This window comes from Pocillopora damicornis, chromosome 14, assembly GCF_964200805.1.
Source record: "Pocillopora damicornis chromosome 14, jaPocDami1.2, whole genome shotgun sequence".
In the NCBI taxonomy this organism is placed as follows: Eukaryota; Metazoa; Cnidaria; class Anthozoa; order Scleractinia; family Pocilloporidae; genus Pocillopora; species Pocillopora damicornis.
This window is the reverse complement of record NC_142683.1, coordinates 2,013,426-2,035,454: the sequence shown is the minus strand read 5'-3', so window position 1 is coordinate 2,035,454 and position 22,029 is coordinate 2,013,426. Positions and strand designations below refer to the sequence as shown.

General features: G+C 39.4%; 1 protein-coding gene across 4 annotated transcripts in view; it reads left to right on the top strand.

Moving 5' to 3' along the window:
- The window catches only part of LOC113666774 (myosin-IIIb-like), a 33,451-nt gene extending 11,938 nt beyond the window's left edge, over positions 1-21,513 (top strand). For 3 of the 4 annotated variants that reach the window (XM_089193724.1, XM_089193727.1, XM_089193726.1), the window contains 38 exons: positions 417-531; positions 1,143-1,194; positions 1,394-1,492; positions 2,104-2,215; positions 2,421-2,550; positions 3,260-3,331; positions 3,697-3,761; positions 4,515-4,591; positions 4,717-4,858; positions 5,804-5,884; positions 6,395-6,467; positions 6,634-6,728; positions 7,082-7,163; positions 7,359-7,406; positions 9,038-9,096; positions 9,808-9,909; positions 10,029-10,084; positions 10,731-10,839; positions 10,918-10,958; positions 11,246-11,439; positions 11,691-11,771; positions 12,404-12,484; positions 12,706-12,807; positions 13,322-13,402; positions 13,729-13,803; positions 14,247-14,282; positions 14,436-14,527; positions 14,648-14,698; positions 14,797-14,830; positions 15,125-15,228; positions 15,365-15,436; positions 16,026-16,119; positions 17,156-17,216; positions 17,872-17,920; positions 18,118-18,145; positions 18,466-18,589; positions 19,150-19,429; positions 19,933-21,513. In XM_089193724.1, coding sequence (XP_089049850.1) covers positions 417-531; positions 1,143-1,194; positions 1,394-1,492; positions 2,104-2,215; positions 2,421-2,550; positions 3,260-3,331; positions 3,697-3,761; positions 4,515-4,591; positions 4,717-4,858; positions 5,804-5,884; positions 6,395-6,467; positions 6,634-6,728; positions 7,082-7,163; positions 7,359-7,406; positions 9,038-9,096; positions 9,808-9,909; positions 10,029-10,084; positions 10,731-10,839; positions 10,918-10,958; positions 11,246-11,439; positions 11,691-11,771; positions 12,404-12,484; positions 12,706-12,807; positions 13,322-13,402; positions 13,729-13,803; positions 14,247-14,282; positions 14,436-14,527; positions 14,648-14,698; positions 14,797-14,830; positions 15,125-15,228; positions 15,365-15,436; positions 16,026-16,119; positions 17,156-17,216; positions 17,872-17,920; positions 18,118-18,145; positions 18,466-18,589; positions 19,150-19,429; positions 19,933-20,217 — 3,534 coding nt within the window. In that variant the 3' untranslated portion in view covers positions 20,218-21,513. The remainder of the gene's footprint in view (positions 1-416; positions 532-1,142; positions 1,195-1,393; positions 1,493-2,103; positions 2,216-2,420; positions 2,551-3,259; positions 3,332-3,696; positions 3,762-4,514; positions 4,592-4,716; positions 4,859-5,803; positions 5,885-6,394; positions 6,468-6,633; positions 6,729-7,081; positions 7,164-7,358; positions 7,407-9,037; positions 9,097-9,807; positions 9,910-10,028; positions 10,085-10,730; positions 10,840-10,917; positions 10,959-11,245; positions 11,440-11,690; positions 11,772-12,403; positions 12,485-12,705; positions 12,808-13,321; positions 13,403-13,728; positions 13,804-14,246; positions 14,283-14,435; positions 14,528-14,647; positions 14,699-14,796; positions 14,831-15,124; positions 15,229-15,364; positions 15,437-16,025; positions 16,120-17,155; positions 17,217-17,871; positions 17,921-18,117; positions 18,146-18,465; positions 18,590-19,149; positions 19,430-19,932) is intronic. The other variant, XM_089193725.1, reaches the window with a different exon arrangement.
- The last annotated feature ends 516 nt before the right edge of the window (positions 21,514-22,029 follow it).

Below are 22,029 nucleotides of genomic sequence, written 5' to 3'. Positions count from 1 at the left end.
TTTATACCATTGGAAGAAATCCTATATCCTCCAATTGATCAGCTTCCTTTTTCACATCACTTGTTAGCTGCATGGTATATTGACATTTTAAGGAGAATTTACATGTGTATCCCTTAATGCAGTTGAAAGGTTCATCCCCCTACTACTAATGTTCCTACATGTACACAACTTAACCCTTTCCATCCCACAATCTCATTTGTTTTTCTACTTATCAGTTCTTATGTTTGTTGAGAGAATATGGTATTGGATGAACTAAAAATCCTCTAATTGATATTTTTTCGTTTTTCTCATCACTTGTCTGCTTGATATTGTCTTGATATTGTTATGAGAATTTCTGGCATGATCTCTCATGGGAATGAAAGGGTTGAAGGAAACTGTATGTCTTTTGCCTAATCAGAAGTTGCAAATTTTTGTAGGTCAATCCCCTCATGGAAGCTTTGGGAAATGCACAGACAGTGATCAATGAAAACTCCAGCAGATTTGGAAAATACTTAGAACTCCACTTCACACCTAACGGAGCCCTGAGAGGAGGTACAGTCTATACAGTCTACAATCTGTAGATTGGCAATTGGCAATTATAATTATCCCTTTAATTGACTTTATACCATGACCAAAATAATCAGAATGGCCAATTGCCACCATAGAGAATACCACTAAGAGCCAACGAGAACTAAAAGGAGGATAAGTAACTTCCCAAGTGCAAAAAACTGAGAGGGAACAAGTTGTGATAGGTTCTGGGATGGGGCTACTGTTCTTAGCCAGTCACAAGGTGAAGCAAAGCAAAACTAATGTAATTCTGTCAAGCGGTTACTTTCGACAATCAATTTAAAATTGCGTCGTTTATATTACTGGCAAGGATGGCTTTAAAGTGCCATTTTGTTAGACTGCCAGTCTGTAAGTCAATCATTCAGGCAATCCACTATGGAGGTTTAAACAGTTATCGTTCAAGAAATGGACGAAGACTGAGACTGTCAGTCTGTTAGTCTGTTGGTCGGTTGGTCCGTCAGTATGTCATATTCTCAGTCGGTCAGTCAGTTAGTCTTAGGAATCTCAGTTTGTAAATTTATCAGTCAGTTGCCAGGCCAATCGTGTCCCAGTTTTTTTCGGTCTATCTCTCAAAAGTTACTTAACTTTATTTTAAGGAATGCTATCTGAGTACCTGTTGGAAAAATCTAGAGTTGTTTCACAATCAAGGTGGGTGGCAATCAAGGAACATTAAGTTTTAGTTTCTTGTTATTTTTGGTCTTTTTGGTAATTTTTTCATTCATTGAGATGCAATTCATTGTTAAAGAAAACTCACCTTCGCAGGTTTTTGACACTGGTATAACATTATCAGCGTTAAACTGAACTTGTCATAGATGACTTTTTCTCGATTTTATTCCCTTTTTTTTAGAGGAGAAAGGAACTTTCACATATTTTATTACATGATCGCTGGTCTGGCATATAACAAGAAACTGGAGAAATATTCCTTTAAGCTTTATTCGCAGCACAAGTAAGTTTTCAAATTGATTTTAAAGAAGTGTAGTGTTAAAGTCTATGAATTACGGACTCCATCTGTGAAACACTCCTCCTCATGAACAGACGTATCTCTTTCCTTACGTGTATCTATTTAATGTCGTAAAATCAAGATGCCATGTAAAAATAGCTAGTAAAAACTCAAAGTAAAACAAGTGCACTGCCCAAAGCGCGGGAAAACGCGAGTGACCAACATCTGATTGGTTTAAAGGGTGGCGCATGTTTTCGTGACCAATCACAAAACGGTTTCAACAGAGGGTCTAATTCCGAATTACTTTTGTTTTGCTTTACCTCGTCTCGTGATTGGTTCAGAAAACTCACGCCATTTTCTCTACCAATCATTTTCAAAACTAAAACCAATCGCGACTTGGTCACCAGCGTTTTCCCGCGCTTGAGGCAGGTTGTGCGTTTTTCACTTGAGTTCTTATTGACACTTTCCTTTCGTCCAAGTGGCCGCTGTGATTACTTTGAGTTTGGTTTTACGACACTACAGCGAAATTGGCTCTAAACAAAATAATGGAATTCCGGGTGACTTTTGACACGCAATTGAAAAAAACTGACAAGCACTTTGTCTTTCGTCTCTTTCAGCTACCTCCAAACAGGAGGGCGAAACCTTCAAGACTTGGTATGCACTCTTGGAAACAGACGCAAGTTTGAAGAGGTTCAACGATGTTTTGACATCATTGGCTTCAGTCATGAGGTGAATAGAACTTGCCCATGAAGTAAAGTGAACTTAAATGAAGGCCTTCCTTCAGATCGATAAGTTTTCTTTAATGTGTGTTGAGACTTTGAAACTCAGAGGACTGTACTTCTGTGCAGTACAATCATTTCAGGTGTCCAGTTCTTCCATATAACACTCATATCTAACTGTAAAAGTTATGCCCAACTGTCAACCTTTTTTAAAGGAAGTGTCACAGTTGTTTTCAATACTGGCTGCCATCATTCATCTCGGAGACATTCACTTCACGGAAGACGAGTCAGTTTCGCATCTGAGCGACAAGAGTATGGTTAGCAATCCTCAAGTTCTACTCATAGGTGTGTATGAATGAAAATAATAATTGCGTTAAGATACTAGTAAAAAAAAAATCCCTGTATGTTTAAATTCGATCGTGTATTCTGAACGTCCTGGTGAGGCTAGCCTCTTCTTTCACTGAGCACTATCGTCCTTGTGTGAAAGGTCTAGTCCAATGAGGTTTTTTTTTCCTTGGAGTTCCGTCGAAACGAAACCCAGTGGAAAGCCATGATAACAGTTAATCAGGTTTCGGGGGGGGGGGGGGGTTCTGCACCATCAGATCTGTGTTTTTTTGTTTTGTTTTGTTTTGTTTTGTTTTTTTCCAACAAGATAACTGAATCAAAAAATCTTCCAACGTGATTACATGTTGGTGGACAACGTGAAGTATTTAATACTTGCTCGTTGTGCAATATTTCCTCGCTTATTTAGGCTCTGTAGTAAAAATTGAATCAAAGTTTGAACCTCCACCCCCATCAATCAATCAGTTAGATTTAAAAATAGACACACGTGATTGACATCAAGAAACGGGAAAAGCCACGTGATCGAGTCTTGATTTGTTGAGGTTTTGACTTCTGGCCTCTGATAACTTGTAACTATGGTAACGCTTTTGCTCCCATCATGGAGCGTTGTCAATCAAGTGCCATTCCGTTAGACTTAAGATGAAACTCGATATCAATGGTAATACTAACTCTTTTCGAAATTGATTGAAAGCAACAATTTATCTTGTTTCAGTTTCTTCATTGTTGGGGATTAATGCAGTGGAACTCAGAGATGCATTGACAACAAATAGCAATGTAACAAGAGGTACAGCAACTCACTTATCTGGGAACTTTTCTAAACATTGTAGACCAAGTTTGGTTCCCATCAATTTAAGCCTGCCTTTCTACAGGCTCTCGCGGCCCGAGTAGCTCAGTTTCTTTTAGGCCCTGACGAAGGGCTAAAGTCAGCTTCAGAATATCTTTACGATTTGCCAATTTACATTATCAACTCAGTTGTTAAAACCAAATTTTCTCATAGTTTTATAATTTCTCTCGAAACTTACCCTTTTTATTTTATGTATAGCTTGAGAACCTCTATATTTAAGGCGCATTTACCTCCCAGATGTTTGCTATTGTTTCACTTTGCTGATCAATTATATTTATGTAAACTTATTTGTCACTTATCTCCAGGAGAGACCATAGTTAGGAACAACTCTGTCGATCAAGCAGTTGATTATCGCGACGGAATGGCTAAAGTAAGTTTACCAATTGATGGAATTGTTTCCGCTTGTTCCCTAAAGGGTGGGATTCGTTAGCAGAGTAGGCAACTTTTCTTCTTGTGCTTCTTGACACTTTTCTTCTTCTTATGAAAAATAGAATTCCCCTCCTGACCGATGAACCTTACTATGAAGCTTCTGGTTTCCCAGAAATCCTGCGGGGTTATGATGTGTTCATTTAATTGCTAGTTTGATTGTCACTCTACGCCAAGCTTTGTAGTTGCGCTGAATAAAGTAGTGCAAGCCGAAGAAGAACTTTAGCTGCGAAAAGAGCGGGAGATTTGTGGCCGAAAGGCGGAAAAATATGTAACGAATGTAAAGTATGAGAAAACATTTACCATCGGTCAGAGTGAATGCACCTGTCACGAGCGCGAAATCATGAATCCATCAGAAAGCGCGGGAAAAACAGTCACCGTTGCAAGCGCTGGAGAACATGAAACCAACGGAAAGCGCGCGAAAATCTTATATGAGTTGAAAGGGTAATTTCTTGTAAACGCGTTACTTCTGGAAAAGGTGTAAATTCGAAACTAGACTAATGTAGATATTGCAATGTTTTTGTCAGATGGGGTCTAAATTTACAAGGTTAAGCCGCCTTATCTTAAATATGCAGACTTTTTTATAGCACTTGATCTTTTTGTGAACTAGGAAATTCCTTCTTCACTGATACACCCTACACCACACTATGTAAAATCCTTCAGAATCTCACGAGCTTTCACTATTTTGGTTTTTCAGGCACTGTACGGCAAGTTATTTAGTTGGATTGTTCACCGAATAAACGCTCTATTGAGGACAGAGAGAGCACGGCCAGTGTAAGTATCTACCACGAACCTTTCTCCTTCTTTTTTTTTTTACGTTCTCTTTTTACTTCTGTTTTGCTTTTTTCCATGTTTTGTTGTAGCTTGGAGAAAATATTTTCCTTCGTTTTACTCTGCAGGGAAAACGATTACAGAATAGGAATACTAGATATCTTTGGTTTTGAAAATTTCAAACGCAATTCGTTTGAACAGCTGTGCATAAACATTGCTAATGAGCAGATCCAGTTCTACTTCAACCAGCAAATTTTCTCATGGGAGTTGGTAAGTTTGTCGCGGTTTTTGGCTTGGCTTACAAGAAATTGTTCAGGATATCTTCGTAATATTCGAGGTTATGTCGACGTTATTACAAAGTTAAGCTTTGATGCGTTGGTGTGGTTTCAGCGAATATACCAGTTATAAGCCGAAGAGGGCAAGTACGCACGAAATAGCGCAGGGTAATACATTATTGTTTTAAAAAGCGGGACGATATATGCCATCGTCAAGTCTGGGACTACGTGCTACTAGTAGTGAAAGCCAGGAAACATTTAACTATTGGTAAGAGCGGTTTAAAGGTGTATTCGTTAGAAAGCGCTGGACTACGTTTAACCATTGGGAAGCACGGTAAAATCCGCGAGAAGGAATCATCGGCAAGTCCAGGAAAACGTGCTTCATTTAGAAAAAGCGAAAGTTATGTACTTGCTTATGTTACTTACATTATTTGCACTACAGACATAAATTCCCGGGAGGAAGGGGGGGGGGGGGTGGAGGGGGAGGGGTAATTTTTGCTATTTAATTAACTCCTACCCCGTTATAGTCTATTTTTCGGCCAATTACGGTAACAACTTTTTAATCGCGAATCTTCCCAATTTTGAATTTCTACTTACCAGATTTTTCTTACCCAAAAAAAATCCCAAAAATGTGCGACCGCATATCAGTAACTATTTAAAATGTAACCCCATCATAGTGGATCTAGTTGTGAAAATGCAACCCATCCAGCGGCAAATTAATCCTCATTAGTCTTTCACCCGGAAGTACCCCCTTCATTTCCTCCCCTCACCCCCCCCCCCCGGCATTACCTACAACGCTAGCATTATTTGCAGCACTAACTTTACTTACCATACTAACATTGATTGCAACATTGATACCGTTTACTCACCAAAGATAGATAGAGAATTTAAATTATGTGGTCGTCTTGAATTCTGTGGTGTTGTGATTGAAATGTTTCAGGAGGAATACCGCTCTGAAGGGATATCTCTTGAACGGATCTCATTCACTGACAACCGACCTGTTCTGGATATGTTTCTGCAGGTAATTTGTTATTAGTGGCTAATAACAATATTCTAATAATAACTATTCTACCGGCTTAAAATCCGGTGAATGATTTCGTTATGTCGCATGAAGAATTTCCGAAAAGATTTTGGTGGATGTTGATCAATCAGGAAACTTAACGAACACTGATTAGCCTCACGGATGTTGTAACGTCAGCTAATTATCCTCTGTAAAGGTTACTTCTCGGCAATAGACAATCCCTGACGTAACCTCTGACTCAACGAAGGGCTTACATTTCGGTCGAGTGTCGTTAAACCAAAACTTACGTAAAAAGGACCACCACCGATCAGCGGAAAGCTGAGCGAGTGAACAAGTCGCATATGGTTTTATTTTCTGGATCTGATTGGTTGAGAGGATGACGTGATCTTTGTGGACCAATCGTAAAGCGAGGTAAAGCGAGGTAAAACAAAGCTAAAGCAATCATGACGGTGCGCACAAAAAGGCAGAGAGCACCCATTTTATGATGTGCTTTTACTCTATTTCTTCTAGAAACCCATCGGTCTGCTCGCTCTGTTAGACGAGGAAAGTCGTTTTCCAAGAGCTACAGACTTCACACTCGTGGGTGAGCTAAGCTAATCAAGTCTTACTATAGAAGTTATCTACTTTATTTAATCTTGCGATCGATCGTCTTATTCCTAGTAAATACCCGTTATCCCAGCCATTCGATCTTTTCGATGCGGTCGAATGAGAAGCACTCAAATGTATTATCCATCTTTACTTTTCCACAGAAAAATTCAACAAGAACATTGATTGTGTACACTACGAGCAACCGAAAGAGAATGATGTTTTTCCTTCGTTTGTCATTGCACATTATGCTGGGCGGGTAGGTGTTCAATGACTGTATGTGGCATTCTTTCTCATTTATAATAACACATTTCTAGAGCCTGGCTTTCACTAGCGAAGCATACACAAACGGAAACATAACGTCTCCTATTTCACCGCGAAAACTGCCTCGACGCAAGCACAAGCGCTAGAACAAGACAAAGGAAAAATTAAGACCCTTGTGCTCTTGTGCTTGTGCTTGCGTCTACGCCGTTTTCAAGGTGAAATAACAAGTGCTATCTCTGCGTTTGTGCTTGCGGTGTTAATGAAAACCAAGCTGCAATGAAAGACGTTATTCCTTATTCATTCGAATCAGACTTGGAGATTTACGCAAGGTGTGTGATTATTTTTAAGGTGAAATACGATGCAACCAACTTTCTGGAAAAGAACCGCGACACTCTCTCTCTCGACATCATACAAGTGTTGAGATCAAGCGGTAAGGAGTCAGCCTTAATGAATGAGTAAACAAAGAAACGAAATAAAGGGAATGAGTCAGAAAAAGATTTAGGACCATCTTGACTTGGCGACCCGCCTGAACTGTTTGTTTGACGAGTCCCAATAACAGCTGCGTAGAAAACTGCTTTGGTGTGCGTAATAGTTTAAATTGACTCTCCTCATTTTTTTTTAACAGATAACCGCCTCGTGCGTACGCTCATGCAGCATCCATTGGCCCGATCAGGTTTGTTACTTTAGTCTGGATAGTGCCTGTTTATGAGAAAAAGTAAACGCGTGCGCTTGGTACCTAGCGCGCTGGATTCCGTATCGAGGGAACTGTGTTCGAGACCAGATCGGTATATTGTGTCGTGTTTTGTTTTTTTCTTTTTTCGGGGGAAGGGAAACCCTACTCTTCACAGTGTCTCTCTCCACCCGGGTTTATGAATAGGTTCCCTGAAATGTGCGAGAAATTTGAAAAAACTTTTATGAGTATCCTGCGATGGACTTGCATCTCACCCAGATTGAGTGGAGGGTTAGCAATACTCTTTGTCGCTAAATGTTACAGGAACTGGGATAAATTCCCACAGAAATACATAGCCCATAAGGTTTATAAGACTTACTTACCATAACCTTTCCTCTCTTTTAGTAAACTCTACCAACTCCTCTTGATATTCTAAGTTTCAACCTTTTTTAAACTGCAAAGACTTGTATCATTATCTACGACAGTTTCCACTCCACTACTCTCCATTCTTGTTTCTCTCTTTTGAACTTAATTTCTCTCACCTTTGCCATAAATGTTCTAAATAAATGAAAGTTCCCATTAGCTCTGTCTGAATGGTACATATTGCAATATACTTTTATATTTCATCTCTGTCTCTCTGTCTTGTATCCATTTAACAGTTTATGATCAAGCGAGTTTGTGGTGTTCTTTCACGAAGTTCGTGATACAGTGTTTTACTTTAATTTCCATGGATTTCTACTTCACGTCTATCCACAATTCATAGTGAATTAATCTATTCTCAAACCACTCCCTCGTTGCTGATTCTTCCTTAAGTTTTCTGGAGGTGTTATTTCTGGGCGATGTGATTTCTTCCAAACTTGCTCTCTGTGTGTTCTCCCTTTCTCATGTATTTTTGTACCCAGACTTCTCTCATTCTGACGATGGCGCACACACCTTGGACCCCCACTGGTGGAGGGTGAACAAACCTTTCCCTGGGGTCACGGACGCCATGTTAGATTACAAACCCAAAGAAAGCTGGCTAAAGGGAATTCTCAAAATGAAATTGAAGAGTCATGGTAAGATTGCGTGTCGCCCACTATCTATCAAAGGCGCGTGGAAAGGCGAAAAAAAAAAGATGTCCGCTGATGTTTCGTCGCGGTACAGCCGCTCATCATTAATCAATGCGTGCATGGAATTATATTGTTCCTTTTTAGTTGTCTCTTCGTGTCCGTGTCCATCTTTTGTTGCCTACCTCTCTGGCTTATTTTAATCTTTCCTTCCCACTCAAAATATCCTCTTCCCGCTGTTTGCCCACTCTTGAACTGTCTTGAAGTCATAAGCGCTTCCAGTGAATCCAATCGGTCCGTCTCCCTCAAGGCCGACGTGCTCCATTGCTATTCAAAGTGAAATGTTGAATTTGGAAACGAATTGTTCCCCTCTCCGGAGGGTTTTTAATTCCCGTTGTCTATAATTGGCCTATCTTTCCTCTATCCTGGTTCCCGACTCTCTCGTCGACATTTGCTAAATAATTTTGATTCAGCTCTTTGCTTAAACACATTATCACTCATAATGTGTTTAATCCAAAACCCAATCATGTTGTTTGAAGGTACCTTAAGAGGTTTTACATGTCATTTTTTTTGTTCTTCTTTCATCAGGTGTAAGCGTGAAGAAAAACAGTTCTCAGCCTCCCATGTTCCAGGTGGAGAAAGACAAGGTGTGAGGATAGATAGATTTTACTTTCTTTGATCGTTGATTCTGGAATATTTAATCGATGACTGGTCAGTCGGTCGATCGTCCGTTCATTTGATCAAATCAGGAAACCAGTCAGTCTCCCTTTTGTGTTCATTGGTGTCAATTAGCTAGTCTGATTGCAGTTTCTTTTCATACAGTCCTTTCTGGTCTTCTTTTGAATCCTGCAATCAAATAACAACCAGTTGACATATGGCCGTACGGCTCCACGCGCGCAATTTCATGATAACTTGTATTTGCCATCCTGCCGCTAACCTTTTCATGGCATGTCAATTGTACACATTTCGTAATTTTTATCTATCGGTTGTGTCAAAAGAAATTGAACTTACAAAAGCAGTACTGATAGACTAGCAGTCAATTGAGTCTCGAAAACCTAAAATCAAGGTAATTACCTCGACCAATCATAAAAAAGGTATACATTAGCCATTACATCATTATTAGCCAACGAGAACGCGAATAAAGATAGGCAAACTACCAAAAGCGCGGGAAAACACCGGTGACCAGGTCGTGATTGGTTTAGAGGTTAGCGCGAATTTTCCAGACCTTTCACAAAGCTAAAAAAAGCAAAACAAAGTCATCCCAATTACTGTTGACTCAATCGAAAATTGAAAAATATTTCATTAGTTGTGTCAACAAAAATCGAACTGACCGAGGCAATCCCTATATGCTCCCACAGAAACTGAACGGCCTTCTGAGCTTGCCAGAAACCAAGCAGAGTCCTCTATTAGAATCTAACACCACATCTCGATGGCAACAAACAGTCTCTGTTCACTTCAGGGTGAGTACATGATTTACAGTCATTTCCTGATAGCGCATGCGTGAATCATTTCTTCGCATATCATCCACAAGTGACTTACAGCTAATTTTCAGTTACTTTTTTTTTCCTTTCTTCTACAGTATTCACTTCGTGATTTGCTAGCAAAACTTTTACCCGCGGAATCTCACTTTGTGCGGTAAGTTAATGGTAAACATTTTGGGAAAGTGCATGAAAGAGATATTTGAAAACACAAGAAGCAAGAATGGTCAAAGCCATTTTTCCAGGTAGCAATTTTTCCTTGAATAGTGTTCATTTCAAAGAAAAATTGTGCGTTGTTTACATAAGCAGTGAGGATGCGATAAAGACGCTTTTCAAGGACAATTCGCTGCAGTAGACTCTCCATTTAATCTTTCAATTCCCCCAGTAGCAGCCGTAAATTTACTTTGCAAATTAAAGGAGAGAATGTGGTGTTTTATCACGATATTGCACTTCAGCAGATAAGTTTGTCAACTCTCATCACTTGCTTGTAAGGTAATATATGGATTTTGTTTGGAGAAGTTACAGATCGATCACGTCAGGGGGTCAGAGGGTTCACTCCGAACAAATTTCATGACAAGGCTAGCTAACAAGGACAAAATTGCCATTTATTTCCAGTCCATTTTATTTGCTAACGGCAACTCTTAAAAAAAAACATTTTCATTGAAAAACTTGCTGGCCTTAAGTCGGCCCATCGATGTCAAAGATGTGCGAACGTGACTCCAAAAAATGAGCTTAGATTCACTTTATGCTCACGTCATGCAGAAGCTTTTTTAAGTTAAACGTGCATTTTATATTATTGACAGGTGTATCAGACCAAATGAACAGATGATTGCGGGCAGATTTGACCAGGAAAAGGTCCAAACCCAACTCAGATACACTGGTGTATTAGAAACCACCAGAATTCGTCAGCAGGTTGGTTCCTCTGTTAATCTTCGTTTTGATGTTATTTCTTTTATGCGACTCACGTTTTTATATTTAAAACTGTTTTAGGGATATTCGGAGAGAATCACGTTTGCAGAATTCGTGAAAAGGTACGTCTGTCTGTTAAGATGCATGAAAGGGTGATTTTCAATTGAGTTTCGAAATCCATCCGATATTACTTTGGTGTCAGTCTATTACGATCTTATGTTGATATACAAATTACATGCTCTTTTCTGCAACTGGCAGTCGACGTGAGAGGTTAACTTCATTGTCTCAACAAAGAAAAAAGAAGTTTTATTGTAGGAAGTGGTTGGACTCAATTGGTGTTTACTACTTGTGATAGCCAGGAGTACCTAGACTATACGATCTTAATTTAAACATATCCTTATTCTTGTAGATACCAAGTGATTGCCTACCCCCTGCACAAGAGAGCGCCATGTGACGCTGAAGCCTGTACAGAGATCTTGAGAAAAAGTAAAATACAAAAGTGGCTCATCGGGCGAACGAAAGTGTTCCTCAAATATTATCATGTAGAGGAGCTTGCTATGCTTCTGGAAATATACAGGAAGAAGGTTATTACTATACAGAGAGGTTAGTTTTGCATTACAAAACGTTACTTTATAGGTTGGGCATGTTAGTGGGCGATTTTATCATGTCCTCACTACTTGCATTTTTCTTTATTAGCCGTCAAACGGTTTTGCTCATAAAACGCGTCGCAATAGAACAGTTTTCGATTGAGAGTGAAAAGGATTGCAGTGCTTCGCGGAGTTTCTGTCTTTAAGATCTTGAATAATATGCCTTCTTTTTTTTTTTTTTTTTTTTTTTTTTTTTTTTATTCACAGTCGTCCGAGGGTGGTTAGTTCGCAGACAGTATGAGTCAGTCAGGCGGCGAAGACATCAGGCAGCAACAGTCATTCAGAAACGTAAGTCCTCTTTTTACTTTGGGAAAATAAAGGTGAGATAGATGTGCGCTCAAAGCTTCATCAGTTGTTACAAGTTCAGGCTTCATTTGCTATTATTTGCTCGCCCGCCAAAACTGAAAGGAAGAAAAGTATTCAAAATGTTTTAAGTAGATTCAAATTCGTTGAGGACACTTGTGAATTTAATTAAAGAGCGCTTGAAGAACATTAGTAAAACGAAGGTGAGAGTGTGAACCTTTAGATCAAAGTTTCGCAAATCTTCTTTCGCACTTGTTAACTCACGCTTAGTGTCGTAAACTCTTCCCGGAGTGTGTATGAATTCTCTGAGACTATCCAAGCTTTCTGTAGCTTCTGTTAACTCAGCTTAGCTCTTGAAGCCTTCGCGTGCTCGTGTAAATTCCTCTAGAACTAATTCAGAGTTCAAAAACATTCTTTTCTTGACACTTTTTTTAACTATTTTATTCTGGGTTAACAAAGGTAAAAACGTGACACAGGTAGCGTTTGTCTGATTTATTAGAGAATATGTTGTTCGCAGAAGAAAAGACCGTGTGTCGGAAATTGAAATAAAGAAATATCAAAGAACCGTTCCAGCGTTAGTTAACTAACAAATCATTCATTGCGCGGTTACTTGATAGATTCGCGTGGTTACCTAGCCAGGAAGCATCATCAACAGGAAATGAATAAGAAACACTTTGCAGCTTGCGTCATTCAGAGAGGTGAGCCTCGAAATGATGTGAAAACTGTCATGTTGCTAGATATCCTTCTCATTGTATATTTTTTTCTCAAAAGAGCTTTCAACTGTTTCCCAAACGTATGTGAGGTAGCATGTCGCAGAGTAAAGGAAACTGCTTTTGCTATTGTCCTCTAAGCTTCGCTTTGAAGCTGATTGTAAACCACACTTTGTGACTAACTTGTTTGTACAAAACTCTCTATGTAGCTTATCGTCGTCTGGTTCAACGAAGAAGATTCACTTGGTGGCTGAAATGGTACAATGTTCAACAGAGAAGAAAAGCCAAAAGTGCCATCAAAATACAAGCTGGTAAATTACCTTCTTGAACATAACACCATCTAGCTGATATGTCATTTTATTCTCCTTACCATTTCCGGAATAATTTAAAGATATTGCAAGGAGACTTAACTAGTCGATCGCTCCTGGGAGTTAGAGAATTAGAAGAGCTAATGCAATCCGTTTCAATCTTTGCCATCCTTGGCTACCCTTGTTTGTTCTCGGTTTATTTCTGCCGAGTTTTTGTTTTTCTTTCCTTGTAAAAAGTATATTTTATGAACCTTTCAAATTGGACTTAATTTTGAAAGTCGCAACTGGAAAATGAGTCGAAATATTGTGGTGTAGGGTAGTGTATGTCTTGTATATTGTGTCAGTCGCTACACGAGAAATTTGGCTGCATACCATGTTTAGAATTAAAAAAACAACAGCCATAACGACTTCTTTACAGTAGATGTCTATGGCAAGGAAGAGGAATCCACAGATATAGCAGCGATTGAACTTTGATTGATAAAAATTTGGTAAGATTTTCTTTGACGTCTCTTCACAGTGGTGCGTGGTTATCTAGCGAGGAAACACTATCGGCGCCTGCGTCGACTGAGAATCGAAAGTGCCATCAAACTCCAAGCAGGTAAATAGTCATTAGATTTTTGTCGTAGTCTTGGAGACGTACTGGGAAGCAACGAAGAAGAAAGATTTTTTATTTTACTTTTCGAAATATGACTAAAACGCCATAATTTTAGGGACAGCAAATATGTAAAAGAGCTCTGCCGAGGAAGACTTGCCATCGATCGCTAAATGTCTTGAAAGAATAATCGATTGAAGAAGTGATTAACATCAAGTGCAAACTTTATATTAGGGGCATTACTGAGAGGGAGTAAGCCCTTGAGGGAAGGGAAGGGGGTAGGGGAGGGGGAGTTTGTTCAGTGTAATATTGTATATCATCTTTTTTTACAGTGTATCGTGGGCGCCTCCTGAGAAAGAACTACGCAGATATTAGAAGGAAACAGAAAGTGTTAAAATTTCGACATAGTAAGGCTTTACATTGTTTTATGTGAGAGACTATTTTTTCTTAATCATTTCAAGTGGCCACGTCACGTTTGTAAGAAGATGATGGGAATGCAATGATGTTGAATGACCCTGTTTGTTCGAGAAGCGACGCACTGAATTGAAAAGCTTGGGTCCGGACTCTGGTAGTGTCTTTGTGTCTTTTCATGGGAAAGACCCTATCCTGTTCAGAACCTTTCTCCCCCGGTGTACAATTAGATAGTGGTGAAGAAGCCACGGGAAATCTGACGGGATTCTGGGGGGGAACCTACGTTGACCAGTATCATTGAAGGTGAATCGATAAACTTCTGCAATGATACGGGTCAGTTGTATGTGGATTTAACCTTCAATGCAATTGTAGCAATGCACTTTCCAATGCGTGCTCATCTTAAATATTCAATCATTTCAAATTTCCTTTGTTTCAACAGTGGCCAAGGTTAGAGCAGTGGTTCGGCTACAGTCAGGTGAGCGAAAAACTTGAAAGGGGCCCTAAGTATTCCTTTCAAAAACCTTCTCAGGTTTTTTTTTACCGTTTATTTCGTAAAAATTATCAGAAATTTCAGGAAGTGCATTCAATGTTATAAATGTTGATTTTATAATTTTCATTTCCTTTTCAGCGTTTCGCGGTTACAAAGCCCGCAAATACGTTTCCGAGCTAAAATCAGAAGCAGATAAAAGGGAAACAAATATGATTTACTTCTTCCAACAAGTATGGAATTTTAAACTCCATCTGGAAATATTTCCACTTTTAATCCGAAGCAAGTATGAATTGAACAATTGGCCCCGCAGCCAACTTTATTTAGAGACTGTTGTCTTGTGTTCATTCCAGGTGGAAGATTCGTCGGACAGTTTTTTCAGAGCCCAGAAGGGTCATAAGAGGGTGAGAGGATTTTACTATCTTTTATGTGTCTCTGTTCTTAGTCGCTAGTAACACAACTTTCAACTTCTTAACATGCTTTTGGTTGGTTTTCATTGCAGGCGAATATCAAAATGGACCGTGTTGTTGTCAAAGGTTTGTTTCGTGAACTGAAAAATTTATCTTTCATGGCTCTCTATAGCTTTACTGTTCGTCAAACTGTTATTGTTATTATTATTATTATTATTATTATTAACATGATTATTATTATCATTATTATTATCAGTAATATTATCATATCTTATCTCACCATCATCATCATTTCCATTGTTATCATTATTATCGTTGTTGTTATCATAAACATTATATTTTTATTACTATCGTTCTTAGTTTTGTTAGTATAATTTTTATTATTATACATTTATATGTGGGCTTTTTGTTGGTCAACAGAAGGAAAGCACCAGGACCCTACAGAGTTCTGGTCAACCCCGAAAGATGACGAAGAAGCAGTGGCCTCGCAGCAAGAGACGCAGACTATTTTCTTCATCCAACAGGTGGGGACGATGGTTTAGACCAATCATATCAAAACTCTGAAACTAAAAACCCTTTGGCAATCCCGCCATAGAGTTCAGAAATTGCGTTCATATCATGTTGTCGGTCTAACGTGATGTTTGTTTTGCTCCTATCAAGGCAAATACGTCGTGGGGAACTCTACTGGATCACTCCAAAAAACACCAAACCTCAGTACCACGCGGCCCACAGGTAGGTCTTACTAGCAACCTCAGGTAAAAGTAGGGTTCACGTGGGTCCTGGAAAAAAGCTGGAAAGTCCTGGAATTTTATTTTCAGTCCTGGGAAAAAGACAGCAGGTCCAGAAAAGTCTTGGAAATGCCCTGCTTCAAACAATAGAGTATTCCGAATTTATGTTTTAAGAAATGTGTGTCGACCGTAAAGATAATTGATTTTAATACCTTGGTTAATAGTGAAATTTGGAGTCCTGAAAAAAATCCACCTGAGTCCCGGAAAAAGTTCCTTAAAATATTTTTTTTGCGACAAAGGGTACGAACACTGTTAGAGGTACAGTAGTAAAGCTAACCCCACCTGAACGGGATGCCCGTCCATATCTCCTTAGCATTTCGTCAGGTTTCTTGTGTGTATCAGCAAATTGGCACCGACCGGGAGAAGGGTGGAGAGGTTGGGGAAAGAAATATTCCCCTTCGTTCATGCAACAGAAACCGGTTTGAACTAAGGTAGTATGACCCTTTTTTAACTAAATAAACACGCAGATGATGGAATGTAACTAACATCAAATGTTCAGAATATATTTCTCACTTCTTAATCGTTTATCGCAGAGTCAAGTGAGACCACCCATGCGCAAACATGACCAGGCCCCTGCCAGCGATTCCCCTCGTGTACCACAAAGACGAAGTTTTGAAATTCGGCCAAGTAAGTTATCATTCCGTTTTTGTTAATTCTACGGAATATTAGCGGAGTTCGCAGAGCGTAGCCCCATAATTATACAAAATAGTAGTAACCCATCAAGTCGAAAAAATTGAATTGTATGTACGACCGTACGACCGCACAAGGTGCTACTTTTAGCATGCGTGGTCAACTGTACCGCGGGCACGCCAACGCCACTGCTTTGTTGAGTAGTCCAGTGGTCAGTGCACTGGGCTCCGTGTCGGACGACCCGGGTTCTAGTCCTGGCCGGGGTAAGGCGTTGTGCCCTTGAGACGTGCGGGAAAAAAAATGCGAGCTCCGCTTTTAGGCTTGGCTAAATCTATATATTATGCTGGAGCAAAGGTGTAGCTGGGGCAAGCTTCTTGATTTGTTCTATTAACGATGCACTTTGGTGAATTATACGCGCGCAAGTAAAGATTGACCGGGCAACATGTACCTGCTCTAGATGTACCCGATGGAATTTATGTTGCGATAGTTTGAGTCAGTTTAACTTGAAGGAGACTACAGAGTGATAGCTAAGTGAGATAGGAAAGCGCAAAAAAGGCCGAGAGGGAATAAGAATAGGTAAGGAATAAAAAGATTACGGATGCGCGAACTAGGGCATACACTGTAGCTTATTCAAGTAAGCGCTGTGTCCCTTTGTGCATTGCAAATGCCTCACTGGTCGAAAAAGCTGATTGTTCCGTTTTAATCCTGTCCCGAACCGCCGTTAACTCTTCAACTCCCAAGGTCTACTTGTTAATTCTCCCCTCCAGCTGCTACACATTTCCTTGTAAATTAGTTACAAGAATTTGGTGTTAGGTCAAGATAACAAACTTAACCAGATAAGTTTGAGTGTTTTCATTATCTGTTTACTGGACAATGTATGGATGTTAAAGGGAGACGTTACATGTTCGTCACTACTGGGAGTTTAAGGGTTAAACTTGTCTTGGTCAATCACTAGTGATTCGGTTGGTACAGTATCGAGTTTCGTTGTGAGAAAGAGTTTGTGTAAACAGAGCGTGTGTTTTTTTCCTTCTAGAAGAAGTCTTGTTAGCTGAGATGCAGAATAAGGAGTCGCCACGAAGTAGTCGCAATTACAGGTTTGTAAACACGATAAAGGACACCAAAAGGCGTCTCACTTTTGTGCACACTGTAGGAGTAATCTCCAATTGAGCGTTGAAAATAACCTGGAATTGCTTTATTTTTTCCTTCCTTTGTTCTGTGATTGGTCGAGTAAACTTCCTCAACTTGTCAGATGCAAGATGACTTGGTCACTCTTGTTTTCCTTTCCTTTTTCAGGCAAGTTGCATATTTTTACGAAGAGATCTCCCAGGCTTCTTATGATATTTTACTTCGTTTTAACCCATTTCCCCCGCAGAGTGACGTGGCATCTAATTCCTCCTTACCCTAATCACACGTTAAGGTCACAGGAATAAAGGAAATTACCACCAACTAAACAATCTCTTGATTGTAATCAAATTCTCCTTGTCAGCACCTTGGGAAATGTATGAACAGTAAGGAGAATATGCATACTGCTGTTAGGATGTAAGGCGGTAGTTGATAGTACTGGGTACTCTGGTTGTGGCAGTTCAAGGCCCAAGTAGAAAGCGCTCTATGTGGTCAGCGTCCGCCATCTTGGCTCGACTGCACGTGTGCATCTTATCTGAAATAAGATCACTGTGAAATAAGTTCATTTCAGCATAGGAAATACCATTTGTTGTCCGTTTATAATGCAGACATCCATTCATTTCACAGGAAAGAGGTTTGGTCTGCGGGAGACGAAACATACTTTAGGCAGTTTGCGGTAAGTTTTCTTTTCGTCAACCTCAGCAATTAATACATCACCCTCATTAAATTGGGCCAATCTTGTAACTGATGCAAGATTCTTTGATTGAGCACAATTATAAGAAAATTGTTTAATGATTGTTGGAAACCGTTCTAAAAATATTGTTTGAAGCGTGCCGCGTCTAATTAAGGTATCTTTGCGTTGTTTCATTCCAGGATGAAAGATTGAAGAAAGATTCTAAAGGTAAGCCACTCAACTCAAGGGTTAGTTTCAAAAGAAACTGTGAAGCTGCTTTAGTGGAGGATAATGTAAAATAATTTGGTATTATCAACTGAGTTGATACTATAATTTGGCCACCGTAAAACGTTTTAAAAGCTAACGTTTCGAGCGTCAGCCATTCATCAGAGCGAGGCTCGAAATGCCAGCTTTACATACTCTTTACGGTAGCCAATTTACATTATCAACTCAGCTGATGGAACCAAATTGTCATTTTCATAAGGGCAGAGCTACGACTCACCAAGGAAGTTAGTGAATAGTTTTCCTTTTTGTTTCTTTTTCTAAAGATCAAGGACGTCGTATCCAAGACATGTTATCTATCTTGGAGGGAAGTCCGTCTGATACTGATGAGGGGAAAGACAAGCCTGTTAAAGAAACGATAAAGCCGACTCCTCGAGTAGCAAAGGCTAAGTATGAAATTTAAAAGGCTACTTGCAATTTTAACTTAACCGAATTCTAAAAACTAGATTTTGACCATTGAAATGAAAGCTTTTGAGTGGTACTATCAAGTGGTTCTGTTAATGTTGCTACACAAGGAAGTTCTGATCTAAAAGTCTGAAAATTAAAACCCTGGTGTATGACTGATTAAAATGAAAGCTTCAGACAGTACTTTGGTATGGTTTAGTTAACCCTTTACCTCCCAGAAGTGATTAACATAAAACTTCTCCCTACAATATCCATACATTATTCAGCAAACTGGTAGGGAGAATATTCAAACTTATCAGGTAGAAGCTGCTATCTTGACCTAGCACCAAGTTCTCATAACTAATTTACAAGGAGATGTGTAGCAGCTAGAGGGGAGAATTAACAATCAGATCATGGAAGTTAAAGGGTTAAGTATGCTCTACAACGTTGGTCAAACTTATGTCTGAAGGCGGATATCTTTCCAATGTGGCCTTTCAAAGGAAAAAAAGGTTTTAAGCTGTAGCTTTTGGGTTAGTTTCCAACATGCACTTTATTTTTTTTCACAGAAGTTTCTTTGAAAATCAAGATCAACCGCCAGAACCTAAGCCCATCGTTAGAAGAACAACGAGTAATGAATGGAAGCCGAAACCTGCTCCTCAGGAATCTGCTAAAAAGCCTGTATCTCCACCAGCAGCCCGAGAAAAACCTGCTTACGTGAAACCGAAACCTAAGGAGCCTCAAAACCAAGCGGATCTAGTAAAAATTGCTTTAGCTCAGCAGGCTGGACCGGTCAAACCGGATTTACAGCGCAGACCACGCTCAATCTCTGCACCTCCTCAAGAATTGGTAAGATCAAATTAAAGTATTATACTACAATATTGTTAAGATTATGCATACACTTCAACATATTTTGCTGCAAACATGTAATGAGGATAAACAAACTTGTCAAGTTGAGGTTAATCTTGACCCAACACCGAACTCTTTTTGCTGATTGACCAGGAAATGTGTAGCCGCTAGAAGGGAGAATTTTACTTCAATCTCAGAAAGTCAAGGGATGGCATAAGGGGCGAGGGTGCTCGTCCTACCTCTGTGGCCTAGGTCCGACTCCCAGACCTGGTTCCACGTTTGGGTAAAGTTTGTGGTTGGTTCTCGCTGTCGCAGTGAGGGTTTTCTCCAGGTTTTCCGTTTCTCTTCCATTCACTAAAACAAACTCTCAGTTTTCCAATTTCGACCTGGAAACCAAGGGACAAGTAGCCACCTCTAAGAACTGCCGCAGCTTAGTTCCAATTTATTTTATGTAAATGGAGTGATTCACGCGTTTTACTTGCTTTTTCCTGATTTCCTTTCAGCCTCGTATTCCTCCACCCGATTATAAACTACCTCGAGGAAAACTCGGATATCTACGTCACGTGACTCCAGGACCTAAACGAGTGTTGCCAGAGAACTTTCACGTAGAAGATATCAATTTGAGACACATTTATCGCTCCAACCCGTCCACTCCAACCCAAACCCCTCGTTACTCTCACCTCCTGCGGAAGACTGGGAAGAGAGGAGAATTGGGAATAGCAGATGACGATGACAATGGTGACGTAACTCGCATATCTTTTAATGTGCCTTTGATTGGTGTGACATGAAAGTAAAGCTTGCGGACTCAAAGTCCTTAAAAGCTTTTTTCAGCCTAATCCTAACCAGGAAGGGATGTTACAGTTAAGTTCCCCTTACAATGAACGATACTTTATCTTGTTAACCCAGCCAAAGGGTTATATTTATTGAATTTACAAGGGAATGTGATGCAATATCAGAGGCAGAATAAGCAATGAGATATTGATGAAAGAAGAAACAGAGAAAATGTAAAAATCATAAATTGGTAAAGTTTAGTTCGTTAATCATAAAGCCCTTTCCAAAGACCTCAACAGTCTCTAAAGTGAACCGGGAGAATTGTAATGTACTGTATTTAAACAGGAAGAGAAAGATATTAAATATATTTATGCTTATTTAGGGATTAAATTAACCCCAAAGTCTTCTCGTTGAAAGGACAGTTACTATCTTAATGCTTGTGCAGTGAAAGTTCTTGTTATAGTGAATTACAGTAATTATTAAACAGCCACATCATAAAACAGTCGCATCAGGGCCACAGACGTTCTTTCGGGTCACCAGCGTTGCCTTTAGTTTATCAATAATAGTTCTGAAAGTATTGAAGGAAGACAGTTTCAATTTTCTCGGCATTCTTGCTGAATGAACTTTCAATTAAAGTTTTTGAAATTCAGTTACTAAAACACATTGAAAAAAAAATATTACAAACGTAACACTCAGCTTTTGAAATTTTTCTGTCGGTGGCTTTTTGTATATCGCGCAAAATTTTTGCCGTGTGTTAAGGTTGTAATACTAACGCTTGTCTTCAAATAGACGTAGTCACAGAGGCATGCTTAAAAATTGATGCTCTGGCTTTTAATCACGATCATACGCTTCTTCATTTCCCTTTAATTGTGATTTTTTAATCAATTACATATACTTTTGAGCAGTTTTCAAATGAATTTCGAAAAACCAAAACCGAAGTTATCCCAGCGACCAGTCAGAACAAAGGTTTATATTATCATTAGCCAATGAGAACTCAAAGTGGAAACAAGCAAACTTTCTGAAGGGTGGGAAACGCGGGTGACCAAGTCGCGATTGATGTAAGTTTTGCCTCTGACTGTTTGAGAGGATGGCGCGAGTTTTCTGGACCAATCATAGAGAAAAGTTTGTTAAAGATTTAGAGGATGATTAACTTAGTAGGAGATTCAGATTCTGACATTTATGTTTTTAGCAGCGTTATTCAAAATCTGCTTGCATCGTTATATACACTCGTTTTGTACGAAAAGACAAGATAATTGTAATATTTGTACATATTTATTTTATATTTAATAGTGATATAAAAAAGAGTAGACGGACTATTGTGGGTGCTTCTCTGTGTTTTGTAGCTCGGGAATACAAATTCGTTTGGTAGTGAGACAACCAACAACATTTGATGGAATGAGACCGCCTTAATGCACATAACCCAGACTCGTACTTAGTCGCTATTCACGTGTTTTGTGGGCAGAGAAGATAAGAAACAAGGATTGATTGAGGCAGTCAATTTTTCCTTTGGCTTCCCCCCTGCGCATGACACCCGGCTCGGCTCAATTTATCCTCGTATCCAGTCTTCTCTCCCGCCAAACAAGTAAATAGCGACTGGGTAAGAGTCTGCTCACAACCATACCAGCAGGACCGCCATATTGATGTAACTTAACTAAGGAAATCTCCCAATTTAATTAACTGTGATTTGAACTCTTTTCAAGATTAACATTTCTTTAGTTTTCATGAAAAGCTACAACCCCTGTTCGTTTGAGTCAGGGGCTCCTGTGTGAGTGCATTATTGTTTAGCTTGTGCTGGTAAGTTTCCGGAAGCAATGGCATTCTGTTCATAT